Source organism: Mesoplodon bidens (genome assembly GCF_964165515.1).
Source record: "Mesoplodon bidens genome assembly, chromosome: 8".
NCBI classification, from domain to species: domain Eukaryota; kingdom Metazoa; phylum Chordata; class Mammalia; order Artiodactyla; family Ziphiidae; genus Mesoplodon; species Mesoplodon bidens.
In genome coordinates this window covers 85,185,430-85,199,118 of record NC_138165.1, presented here as the reverse complement: position 1 = coordinate 85,199,118, position 13,689 = coordinate 85,185,430, and the positions used below count along the sequence as shown (strand labels likewise).

The following is a 13,689-nucleotide window of genomic DNA, read 5'->3' as shown; positions in this document are numbered from 1 at the left end:
CGCAGTGGTTGAGAGTCCACCTGCCGATGCAGGGGACACGGGTTTGTGCCCCGGTCTGGGAAGATCCCACACGCCGCGGAGTGGCTGGGCCCGTGAGCCATGGACGCTGGGCCTGCACATCCGGAGCCTGTGCTCCGCGCAGCGGGAGAGGCCACAACAGTGAGAGGCCCACGTACCACAAAAAAAAAAAAAAAAAATGGGGTTGATAATATCAACCTCACGGGATTCTTGGGGGTAAAAGAGATTATATATGTAAAATGCTTAGCACAGTGCATACACATTGGAAATGCCCAATACCCATCAGTTACTGTTATGGCCACCATTGTTGTTGACTGTGCCATCACTGTACCACAATTCTGTTACACATATATATATTTTTTTTGCGGTACCCGGGCCTCTCACTGTTGCGGCCTCTCTTGTTGCGGAGCATAGGCTCCGGACGTGCAGGCTCAGCGGCCGTGGCTCATGGGCCCAGCCGCTCCGCGGTATGTGGGATCCTCCCGGACCGGGGCACGAACCCGTGTCCCCTGCATCGGCAGGCGGACTCTCAACCACTGCGCCACCAGGGAAGCCCTGTTACATATTTTTTACTTCATATACATATACTTTCCTTCAGCCCAAACAGACTCACATGCAATTAGACTAGAATGTACTTCTCTATACTTTCTCCCGAGGTGTTCCATTTTACATCATGATGTGATTAACCCTTTTCTGCAGAAGATCCAGCAAGGCCCAAGTTTGGGGGTGTGCTGAGGAAATAACAAAACCATCTATGTCAGTGGCTCTCGACCCTAGCTGAAAATCAGGATCACCTGGAGAGTTAAAAACAAAACGGCAACAAAAATAAACAAATAAAACGAAACCAAGAAACAATGTCTGGGTCCGTCAACCAGAGATTCTGATTCAGTAGGGCCCAAGCATCAGTACATCTTAAGGGTCCCCAGGTGATTGTAATGTGCAGCTGAGAGCCATTGCTGAGAGTGGGAAAGATTAGTACTTCCATCGCCTCTGGGAAAGAAGAAAGAAGCTCTTACTTTTCTATAATCTCGAGGAGGGGAGAGGACTACAGATTATAGTTGAATGATTCCACTTATAATGTGAACAAGGCATTCTTATTATGAACCTGGATAAATGACTCATCATGATAATCCTCTGATTAGTGTCTGGGTTTCTCATCTAGAGGTGTCTGATCTGATGAGAAGAGGAGTTATCAGGAATGTTCTAGGACATGGAAAAAGCTAGTCTGGAAATACCTGTGAGGGATTTCAAGTTGGCTTGTGGGTGTCTGTCCTGTGCCAGCCCTGTGCACACTCGCACACTTGCCGGCTGGGGCTGATGTCAGGTGTATGTACTTTGATCCAGAGCAAGTGAAATGATCCCTGCTTTGGCATAAAATCTAGCTAATATCTAAATGCTAGAGATAGCTGGTGACAGCTGGGAGTGTGCTCAGACATAAAGCACAGGGATACCTCATTTGATTGTGCTTTGCAGACTTTGCTTTTTCACAAGTTGAAGGTTTGTGACAACCCTGAGTTGTCAGATGATGGTTAGCATTTTTTAGAAATAAAGTATTTTTAAATTAAAATATGTACTTTTTTTTAGATAGAATGCTATTGCACACTTAATAGACTGAAGAATAGTGTAGGGGCTTCCCTGGTGGCACAGTGGTTGAGAATCTGCCTGCTAATGCAGGGGACACGGGTTCGAGCCCTGGCCTGGGAGGATCCCACATGCCGTGGAGCAACTAGGCCCGTGAGCCACAAGTACTGAGCCTGCGCGTCTGGAGCCTGTGCTCCCCAAGAGAGGCCGCGATAGTGAGAGGCCCGCACACCGCGATGAAGAGTAGCCCCCACTTGCCACAACTAGAGAAAGCCCTTGCACAGAAACGAAGACCCAACACAGCAAAAATAAATAAATAAAATAATAATAATAATTAAAAAAAAGAATAAGGTCTTTGAGTGCAGAGAATATGCTTTAAAAAAATAAAAAAGAATAGTGTAAACATAAGTTTTATAGACATTACTGGAAAACCAAAAAATCCATGTGACTCACTTTACTGTGATATTTCCTTTTTTGCAGTGGTCTGGAAGCAAACCCACAATATCTCTGAGGTATGCCTGTACATCTAAAAAATGTAACTTTTTTCCCATTATTAAAGTGATACACAAAAGAAAATAGAGTGGGAAAACAGAAAAATAGCATGAACCCAGTAGAAACTAATAACAGACTTAAATAGAGTTACGAGGTGCTAGACATGGTTTTAAGCTCTTTACCATATAAATTCATTTACCCCTCACTACAACTCTATGAGGGGTAACTCCACTTTACAAACGAGGAAAGAGGACCTGGAGCTGTTGTGTGACTTGTCCAAAGTGGCAGCTAGTAAAGGAAGAGCCAAGGTTTGGACTCATGCTGCATTTAACAGGGTATGGTCAACCTCAGAGATATATATAGCTCATAAGGTAAGCTTTATCCAAGGATTCAATGCCACTTGCTAAAGTTTAAAAAGTTAATCTCAGTTGCCACTTATTCATCCATTTATTTCACAAATATTTACCAGAGGCATCTATGGGCAGCATACTGTTCCAGGCTTGATTATCAAGATATTGAAGAGTACACAGAGGCTACCTGTCCTGTCATTCCTATAGCACTGAACTCTCAAGTGTCTCAACAGACTATACATGTATAATCAATACAAGTCTAGTAAGATTAGAAATGCAATAACTATTCTCTGATTACAAAATCCAAAAGCAATACTTCAAAACTTTCGAAATGTCACAGTCTTACTAGATGGAACGTTTAGCATGATCCTCTGTATTTTCATCAATTAATAAGTACACCTTGGACAATAATTTAAGTTGAACCTCATGAATTCCACTTTGTAGCAACACGTTTAATATAGCAGTAGTGTCTTCAAGTCAGAAATTTGGTGTTTTTGGATGGATGGATGGCTAGATGGAAGGATAGATGAGTGAATTAATAGCTAAGAATGCCTGGCAATGTTCTAGTTGCTTAAAAATTGCATCTTTAAAAATCACTCCGTGTTTTCCAGTTTGTTAAACAATAACTATGACTCAGAAGAAAACTGTGATTTCTGTCCTTTCCATGGACTAAATATGTAACTTCAAGGAAGCCATTATGATGCCAGTTCCATCTGATTGTTGTGAGGATCAAATGAGCTAACTGAAATGAATTATGTAGCACCCTGCCTAATACATGTTAAACAGCATATTTTAAACTGCCTTTAAAGTGAAACACTACATGTAGAAAAGCAAAAATTCAAATGATACAAAAAGCTATACAATGCAAAATACGTTTCTTTTGGCCAAGTTTTCCCGCTATTATTACTACTATTATTAGAGATCTCCAAGCAAAAATAACATCTCCCTGTTGATTAAGAAGGGAGAGGTTTACAGACTAGGAGATAACATCCTTTGAGTCAGAACCAAGTGAAATAACACGTGTATTCTGGCTAAATTCCAGCATGAGTGATTAACATTCTCCAACTTCAAATAATTTTTATTATTAGCCAACACTTGTCCATCCCCAATAATACACATGTTGCATACAGGCCACAGAATGAGGCAGCCTCTCTTGGCATGTTCACAATCTGTGCATACTTTCCACTGAGGGTTTCCCTTTCTTTTTGATTGCTATTCCATAGCTTTTCAACTCCCACTACTTTCAACCCTGGGATGTTTGCCGACACTGAGTGCCAAGTAGTTCCAAAAAAACAAAAAAAATATGAGCACCTGTAGAATCCCAGGGAATGAAAGAGGTAAAGTACATTTTAAACATATTTATTAACAGTTTTGATGTTTGTGAAGCGATTTATATTTATTTCTTTGAACTTTGAGGCTGGGATTAATACACATATTCCTCATTATTTTTCACAAAGTCTTGTTGATAAGCAGGAGGAAGAGGGCTATTCTGCAGTTTTGTCTCCCCGTCTGTATAAGTGGGATCCAGGACACAAGAACGACTCAGCCCTAAAGTGCAGTCCTGAGTCCCTCAAGAACTCAGGCCCTCCTGCCTTTTTTCCGCCTTCTTCCCAGTAGAAGGAAGGGGTGGGGGGAGCGGGAAACAATTCAAACCCTCTTTGTAAGCGTGTGAATGAATTTCAAGAATGCTAAACACCTCAGTCTTCCAACCTAATTAGAACATGTAGAAAAGAAGCATTTTTAGGACATTTAAAACTTGCAGCATAATAAGCCATCTGGAGAGCGCCACAGTGCGTCCCAGTGGTCGAGGCGCCCAGCAGGTCTTCGCGCGGGCTACCCGCTGCTCCGTGCGCCCCGGATCCCCGGCGGCGCGCGGGTGCGCGGCTCAGCAGCGGGTAGCCCCGGGGCGGGAGGGGGGGGCCCTGCCCGGCCCCTGCCCATCACAGAGCCCGGAGCCAGTGTTGCTTTTCTCTGCGGGCGACTTCGAACTGCCTGGATTTTTAACCCGATAAACTGATAAAGGACTAACATGTCTGGAGTCTTCCAAAGACGGAAAGAAAATCACTTTCTTGTCGCAACAGTAAGATTTTGTTACGAAATGCAAAAGTAAAGGTTAAAGCCTGGGAGATAACCGGTCGCATATGGGGGGAGGGGGGAGGAGGTGGTAAAAATTGTGGATGTCGCGTCCCAACTATCTCGGTTCGAATCCCAGGTTTGCCATTTTTTTTTTTTTTTTTTTTTTTTTTTGCGGTACACGGGCCTCTCACCGTTGTGGCCTCTCCCATTGCGGAGCACAGGCTCCGGACGCACAGGCTCAGCAGCCATGGCCCGCCGGCCCAGCCGCTCCGCGGCATGTGGGATCCTCCCGGACTGGGGCACGAACCCGTGTCCCCTGCATCGGCAGGCGGACCCCCAACCACTGCGCCACCAGGGAAGCCCCCAAGGTTTGCCATTTTTGAGAGCCTACTCTGTGCTAGGCGCTCGGAATACCGCGCTGAACAAGATTATCTAGGTTGTGGCTTTCTTGGGGGAACTATCATTAGCTCGGTTGCCTTGGTATGCTTCTAAACTCTGTTTCTTCACCTATAAGGAGTGACTGCCTCATAGAATTGTTGTAAGGATCTGAGACATCCTGTATGAAGATGAGAACGATTAACGCGTTGTCTGACACACAGTAGGGGCTCAGTAAGCATTTGTACTTCTCTCAATTTGAGCTCACCTGGTGAGGGCAGCGCAGAGAGGAGACAGGTGCCACGGTTAAGAATGATTCTTTGAGCAGTCCTTTTAAACAAGCGCTGGATTCTAAGGATGCTTAGCTGCAGATAGGGACCCGGTAGGTGCCCTGGAAGCTAGGGTTCATAAGCTAGAACATTACGGGAAAGCGAGCCCCGCACCAGTGGGAGCCAGCAGAGAACTCAGGAGCGACTTCTAGCTAGGGTTTCCCGCTCCGGGTCTCAAGAAGGCGTGATTAGCATTCGCCCCGCCCTCCATAGCTTCCCGGCCGGCGATTGGCCCACGCTCCTCGGCTGCCAGCTCCAGGCGGGGCCGGAGGGCGCCTGGGGAGAGGCCGAGCCCGCGGGGCAGTGGGCGGGGACGCGCGGAGAGCGTGGCGGGGCGGCCCACCAACCGAGCCCCAGCGAGAAGGGGCGGGGCCGGGGCGGAGCCTCCCGGCGGGCATTAGAAGCAGGTGACCCAGGCTGGGCGGGAGAGGCCAGTCAGCCCGAGGCAGTGACTCCGCTGCGGCCAGCGCCGCCGCCGCCGCCGCCGCGCGCAGTTCAATACCCGCCGGAGGTGGGCCAAAGGGTGCTAGAGCGCGGGGGAGGAGCGGAGCCCGGCGCGTCCCGGGAGAACCGCCACCGCCCCCAGGAGTCCGCTGGAGCGCGGATCCCCCTGCAGGGGAGGAGGAGAGCGGCGGGCGGGACGCGGCGGCGGGCGCGCACCATGCAGTCCCGGCGGGGCCAGCGCTGGCTGCTCGCCGTGCTGTGAGGCGGCGGGATCCCCCGGTCGCCGCACACCGCCTTCCTCTTGCCCAGGTGCTGCCAGGCGCGCTCGTCCTTCGTCCGGCTCCCGGACCCTGGTGGAACGCACGGCCTGCCCCCCGTCCTGCCCCGCCCGGATCATGCGGGGGTCCCCGGAGGAGGTGAGGGCGAATGACCGGTCTGCGGCGACCTCGTTCAGGGGGCGACCCCTTCTCTGAGACGCCCCCACCTGCTGCCATGTGCTGCCTCCTCGGGTACCCAGCCTATCGCCAAACTTTCCCGATGCCAGCCTGTCTCTGAGTCGCGTTTCTGAGCGAAGTGTCCCAGAGACGGAGGGCCCAGGCTGGCTACGGACTATCTGCTTCTCTCGGGATCCTCAGAGGTGAGAGCCCGTGCCTTCCCCCTCTCCCCGTTCTTTTCCCGGTCCTCTGCCCTTTTCCCGGGGGCTGAGCGCTCTGACCTTGGGGTGCAGGCTGGCAGGCCCTGCGAGAAGGGAGGCGGGGTGAGGGGCGGGGAGTCTGTAGTTTGGTTCCAGGAGGTGGGAGGGGAGGGGAGGGAGAGAGGTTAACCTAGAGTTTTGGAGACCAATTGCGGGGATTGCGCCGTTGACGCCTCTCTAATTGGGAGTGGTTGCAATTTTTCTTCTCCCCCACCTTCTTTTTTAAAGAGTACTTTCCTTGGAATCGGAGCCCTAACCGTCCCTCCCCAGCCCTCTCCAGCGAAGAGCTGAGCGCTCCCTACGGAGGCAGCGCCCTCCCGAAACAGTTTATCTTTGGGCGGATTTCTTTAAAAGAAAAAGAAACCAACAGGTTGCCAGTCCCGGCGCCACACAAGTCGGCGGAGAGGGAAGCCCGGATCCCGGTTTCCCCTGCCTGAGCTGGCCCCGTGCTGGCTGCGGGAGACGAGGGGAGGGAGGGGGCTATGGCTCGGCCTGACCCGTCCGCGCCGCCTTCGCTGCTGCTGCTGCTCCTAGCGCAGCTGGCGGGCCGGGCGGCGGCCGCCTCCAAGGCCCCAGTGTGCCAGGAAATCACAGTGCCCATGTGCCGCGGCATCGGCTACAACCTGACGCACATGCCCAACCAGTTCAACCACGACACGCAGGACGAGGCGGGTCTGGAGGTGCACCAGTTCTGGCCTCTGGTGGAGATCCACTGCTCGCCGGACCTGCGTTTCTTCCTGTGCTCCATGTACACGCCCATCTGCCTGCCCGACTACCACAAGCCACTGCCGCCCTGCCGCTCGGTGTGCGAGCGCGCCAAGGCCGGCTGCTCGCCGCTCATGCGCCAGTATGGCTTTGCCTGGCCGGAACGCATGAGCTGCGACCGCCTCCCGGTGCTGGGCCGCGACGCCGAGGTCCTGTGCATGGATTACAACCGCAGCGAGGCCACCACGGCGCCCCCCAGGCCCTTCCCGGCCAAGCCCACCCTCTCAGGCCTGCCGGGGTCGCCGGCCTCGGGGAGCGACTGCGCCGCCGGGGGCCCGTCGGTGTGCAAGTGCCGCGAGCCCTTCGTGCCCATTCTCAAGGAGTCGCACCCGCTTTACAACAAGGTGAGGACGGGCCAGGTACCCAATTGCGCGGTGCCCTGCTACCAGCCGTCCTTCAGCCCCGACGAGCGCACGTTCGCCACCTTCTGGATCGGCCTGTGGTCTGTACTGTGCTTCATCTCCACCTCCACCACGGTGGCTACCTTCTTAATAGACATGGAACGCTTCCGCTACCCTGAGCGCCCCATCATCTTCCTGTCAGCCTGCTACCTGTGCGTGTCTCTGGGCTTCCTGGTGCGCCTGGTCGTGGGCCATGCCAGCGTCGCCTGCAGCCGCGAGCACAGCCACATACACTACGAGACAACGGGCCCTGCGCTGTGCACTGTCGTCTTCCTGCTGGTCTACTTCTTTGGCATGGCCAGCTCCATCTGGTGGGTCATCCTGTCGCTCACCTGGTTCTTGGCGGCTGGCATGAAGTGGGGCAACGAGGCCATTGCGGGCTATGCACAGTACTTCCACCTGGCCGCGTGGCTCATCCCCAGTGTCAAGTCCATCACTGCGCTGGCACTGAGCTCCGTGGACGGGGACCCGGTGGCCGGCATCTGCTACGTGGGGAACCAGAACCTGAACTCGCTGCGCGGCTTCGTGCTGGGCCCGCTGGTGCTCTACCTGCTGGTGGGCACGCTCTTCCTCCTGGCGGGCTTCGTGTCGCTCTTCCGCATCCGCAGCGTCATCAAGCAGGGCGGCACCAAGACGGACAAGCTGGAGAAGCTCATGATCCGCATCGGCATCTTCACGCTGCTCTACACTGTGCCAGCCAGCATCGTGGTGGCCTGCTACCTGTACGAACAGCACTATCGCGAGAGCTGGGAGGCTGCGCTCACCTGCGCGTGCCCCGGCCCGGACTCTGGCCAGCCGCGCGCCAAGCCTGAGTACTGGGTGCTCATGCTCAAGTACTTCATGTGCCTTGTGGTGGGCATCACGTCGGGCGTTTGGATTTGGTCTGGCAAGACTGTGGAGTCGTGGCGGCGCTTCACCAGCCGCTGCTGCTGCCGCCCGCGGCGGGGCCACAAGAGTGGCGGCGCCACGGCCGCCGGGGACTACGCCGAGGCGAGCGCAGCGCTCACGGGCAGGACCGCGCCGCCGGGCCCCGCCGCCGCCTACCACAAGCAGGTGTCCCTGTCGCACGTGTAGGAGGAGGCCGAGGCCGAGGGACCGGGACCGGGGCCGGGAGTTGAGGGAGGGAGGTTGTTTTGTTTGGTAGCTTTGCCAAGGTCACTTCCGTTTACCTTCTTGGTGCTGATGCCCCCTCCCGGGGCAAGTTGGAGAGAGGGGAAAGGGACCGTTTCAAGGGGAGCACCTGTCCCAGGACTTCTCAAAGGGGCTCAGCTCACGTCTGTTCTATCTTACTGCCTTTTCAAGAGGAACCCTGTTTTTAATTTATATGTAGTTTTCTTAATTTTTAACTTTGTTGCATTTTGGCAACAAAACTTACCTTTGCTTTGGGGGCTTTACAATCCTAAAGTTGGCATTATAATGAAGTTCCACTTGGTTCAGGTTTCTTTGAACTGTGTGGTCTAAATTGGGAAAATATATTTCCTATACTTCTGTCTTTAAAAATAATGTGAACAGTGAAAGTTGCTGTGACTGGGAAGTTGTTTCGTGTGCTTTTCCAGGTTGTTTCTCCTTCCACTGCTTAAAGTGTCCAAGATGCTTTAAGGTGAGCTGCTTGTCCCTGTTTATAGTTCCTAAGTTAGGGGACACCCTAAGTCATACCAAGGAGGGGTAGCATGACGTGGTTAGGGCCTCCGGAAAGTGACAAGGTTAGGCAATGTTTAGAGATTCTAATGTGTCCGTCCTAGCTTCGGTTAGCAAGCTTCGGTTTCTTTTCTGTAGTACTTGTAATCATTCTCATCCTTAACAGTGCCAGCTTTGCTTGAATAAGTTAGAGGTAGCATTGCAGTGTCCGGAATAAATATTTGGAAGAATGCGAACCTAAGGGATGGTGATTGGTCGAACTTGAATTTTAGACTGTTAAGATGGCAGCTTTGTGCCCGAGGAGTGGGTGGTTCTTTTTTTTTTTTTTTTAACATCTTTATAGTGGGTGGTTCTTAATAGGCTTTGGTGATCCCACTTTTTTAAACTTGTGTTAAAACTTTGGTAAAAATAAACCCACTTCCTTCTTCTGGAAGGACTTAGCGATAGTGCTGAAGGGGGTTCCTTTTTACATTTAAGGACTAAAATGGATATAACTCCTGTAATTAAGTAAATTTCCAACACCTCTCTTATCTGCTCCACCCCCATCCCACCTCCTTTATCATGTTAAACAGTCTTTTTGCTTTTCTTATTCCTCCTCTCCTGGAGAGCTGTGATTAGAAACCACACCCACCCTTGAATGAGGTGCTTGAACTGGGGGAGGGAGGCTGGCTACCTGTGAACAAACACTGGCAGCGATGAGGGAAAATAAGTGTCCCTGGACTTTGGACTAGATTATAGCCAGATATTCCAAAAGCATCGAGACACTGCTCTCTGCGGCCTCTGGAAACAAATGAGACCCATAACACCCTTGCATAAGCTTTTAAAACATGGATCAGTGTAGCAAAAGGAAAGCTGTTCCCCCCGCCCCCACTCACCTCAATATATTTTTCTCTTCCTCCTCTTCTGAGAAAGCCTATATAGTGATGAGCACACACTTTACTGTTAGAGAATTATGTTTGCTTTTCTAATCTGTTGAACCATTCCCTCATTTATATATGAAAGCCTATGTATTGATGAATACACACGTACACACACCACGCACACATACTTTACTGTTAAAAATTCTGTTTGCTTTCCTAATCTATTTAACCATTCATTCAAGAAGAGTGTGAGGCCATTACTGGGGAAGGGGGTGACAGTGCATTGGCCAGCAGAATACCAGTGACCAGGACTGAGTGGGAACTAAATTTAAGAAGCTAAAATAGCAAAAGCTATTGAAATTTGGGGATGTCTCCCCAGAGAAACAAGTGTAGGGATTTGTGCTTCATTTATACCGAAGTTGGAAAAGTCAGATTTAAGCCCAGGCCAGTTGTTACATTATGGATATTAAGTAAACAAGTGTATAGTTTCCATAGTGGATTTAAGCACTTTGCTGGTGGAAAGAAGCCTGGTGTTATAGTTTTCATGGACTTTCAAAAGCTATTCACGTTTATAAAAATGCACTGCTCTGACACACTCATCCCCTGAATCAAAATGTCAGTATATTCGACAAAACCTTGTACACAGCTACAAAACTTTTTGCACATCTAATTCCTTTACTTGTTCAGAAGCTTCTTAGAACCTTGAAATAGATCCCCTGCCCGAGGGCCAGTTCCTCTCTTGTTTTTCAAATGAGGAAGTTTTCTGATCACCTTGACCTCTTCCCTCAGTTAACCCGTCTTCCCAGAAACTACATAGATTATTCTGCTGCCTTAGGTCATTGTGCCTAATTTGGGTTTTTCCTCTTCCTTTTTTTTTTTTTTTTTTTTTTTGTGGAGGAGTGTAGAGATGATGCAGAATGTATCTAAAAGTTGTGGGATGGTGTGGTTGAAGTGTTTTAATTCTTCCTTTTAAAACAACTATTTTTCATTTTGGCAACATACCAAACCTAAAAAGAACAACCAATTTACTTTAAAAAAAAAAAAAAGACAGTTAAGACACAGGATGCTAAGCCACGGAGAGGCAATACAGGTAATGCATTTGGAGATCTAGGTCCAGGCCAACTCTCAGAGCTGCCTCTGTTTTCAGCCTCTGTTCTCACCGCTGCTCTCCCCACTCCCCTCCCTCAAAGATGAAGCCCACCTGCTTCCCTCAAGTCTTACCTCAGCCACCCCTCCCGCTACCCAGGGCAGAGAAGCCCATCTATTTATGGTCGCCCCCTATTTCCATCTCATATGCTGTTTTCTTCTGATTTTTATTTTTATTAGGCAAACAACCCATACTCATGAAAACAATTATAAAATGGAAGGTTGTGGGTTGCTTTAGCAACTTCTTCACAGCCAGCTCTGTGATTTTAGGGAGGATTTAAGGCCCAGTTTAGGTTCACAGGTACAGCTTTTGGGCTGTCCCTTTCATGGTTCAGTTGTAAGCAACGTCTCCCGTCATAGATTAGGGGGTAAAGATTTAGAAGGAGCCAATATGTGACCTCTCAGTAAATCAGTTGACAAGACTTAGGAAGTCGTTTTAGTTTATATTCTTAACCTCACACTTTGAAGTTGTCTAAATTGGCTGAAAATAAGTATTCTTGGTGCCTTATTGGTTTATCCTTGCAAACCTTTGTCATGTTTTCTCGTAGTCATTTCCAGTGATAAGCCTGTGTGTGTGTTGTGTGTAGTTGTGAGCAACGTACAAGCTTAAATAATGTGCTGACAGCACTGTTTCCAAGCTGGTATTCATTAGGCCGTTTCCTCCTGGGCTAGGGCTGCACTAATCCTGACACCGGCTGCCAGGAGAAAACCTCATGGATCCCACACCGCACCTTAATAACAGCATCCGTGACCTGCAGTCTCAAGTACAGAATGGGAACCCCAGAGCTAGGAAATGTAGTTGTATATTTTAATGAACTGCTACCCCTGCTAAAGAGGCTTCTTTCACTTTTGTGCTCTACAGAAAGACCAAGGTGGGTAGGAGGGACAAAGCTTTGAATAACTGCTTTCTAACACCGAATGTGGCCAACAGGACGGAGAACATCACACATCTAGGCAGGTGTGAGGTACAGTGGCTGAGGATTTCCTGCTCCCCCTGCATGCCCTTTCTTGCCTCCAAAGTCCAATCAAGTGATCCTGGGGAAGAAATACGCCTAGGTTGAGGAGGGTGGTTTTGAAAGAAAAAGCTACCAAGACGTTACATCACACATCTAGGCAGGTGTGAGGTACAGTGGCTGAGGATTTCCTGCTCCCCCTGCATGCCCTTTCTTGCCTCCAAAGTCCAATCAAGTGATCCTGGGGAAGAAATACGCCTAGGTTGAGGAGGGTGGTTTTGAAAGAAAAAGCTACCAAGACGGTAAAGCAGGGTGAATGAAGGGTAGGCAGGATGAAAGTAACTAAGTAACCTGGCTTAGAACTCTCAAACGCTTCTAGCAGCTTGATGACAATTACAGGATTTATTTCAGTCTGTGGTACATCCTTTGAGGACAATATTACTTCATGTTGTTACAAACTGTATGTATAGTATGTATGTGTTGTGGGTGTGTATATAAATAATATATATTATATATATGAGAGATTTAGTGACTTTTGATACGGGTTTGGTGCAGGTGAATTTATTACTGAGCCAAATGAGGCACATACTGAGTCAGTAGTTCGAGTCCAGGGCATTCAGTACTTTTTCTGATTTCTGTGTATGTGTAGTGCCTGTCCCATGCGGTATTGTCAGTGTCATGTCAAATCCAGAACTCACAAAGCAGAGCCAGCGATATTTTATTTGTAGACAATCAACTAGAATCTATAAAATTATTACTGGCAGATGATTATAATTCCAGATCCCTAACACTAGCAAAAGGAAACCCAGAGCATCTTGATAAGAAGTTTTCTGTTTTTGTTTTGTTCCTGGAAGTCAGCAGAATAGCAGTTGTATGTGGTTATATTAGTGTCAAGATACTTAATTTGCTGACCTTATTATTTCAGAAAAAAAATTGTATGTATTATATTTGTGGGAAGTTAAAATAATGCTTTGAGATTTTTATCAAATATGGAGAGTAGTTATTTATGAAAAACAAAGAAATGTCTATTTTTGTTTCTTTGTTCCCAATTAATGTAGATAAATTTTAAAGTGCATTAAAGCAACGGTAAAGCAAATAAGATGCTGTACAAGTATTTTTCTCATGCTTTTATGGAGAGACACTGTTTTCTAAGAGTATCTGAAGGAGGTATGTGCATTCTAATTTCATGATCAGATTTCTCAGATGTACTTTGAATATAAGTGGCAATGTTTTTATTGATAATAAAATCAAGGAAATTCCAATCACTGGAAGGAGAACTAATGAAAACATGTTTTACCTGAATATACTTCATAGGTTTCTCCTGCTGATCCTGTGATTGTTTCATGATTCACTTGAAGAAATGAAGGAAAATACACATAAGAACAGAGACATTGCCTGAGATTTGTGTTCTATTTTATCAACCCTCCATCTATACTCTGTACTGAGCAATTTGGATAGAAGTGCTGCTCTTGTGTGTGTCTGGTTTGCAGTCAGAAACCCCCAAAACTTTATCATTCAGCTGTTAGATCCACAACTTTGTATTAAGGTCTAAATACAAGTCAGGGAA

The 13,689-nt window shown here is 48.6% G+C and overlaps 1 protein-coding gene across 1 annotated transcript; it reads left to right on the top strand.

Annotated features, from left to right (window-relative positions):
- The first annotated feature begins 6,212 nt into the window (after nucleotides 1-6,212).
- Nucleotides 6,213-13,340, top strand: FZD5 (frizzled class receptor 5). The gene is made up of 2 exons (XM_081242895.1): nucleotides 6,213-6,302; nucleotides 6,588-13,340. The coding sequence occupies exon 2, from the start codon at nucleotides 6,842-6,844 to the stop codon at nucleotides 8,597-8,599; it is 1,758 nt and encodes a 585-aa protein (XP_081099021.1). The 5' UTR covers nucleotides 6,213-6,302; nucleotides 6,588-6,841; the 3' UTR covers nucleotides 8,600-13,340.
- The last annotated feature ends 349 nt before the right edge of the window (nucleotides 13,341-13,689 follow it).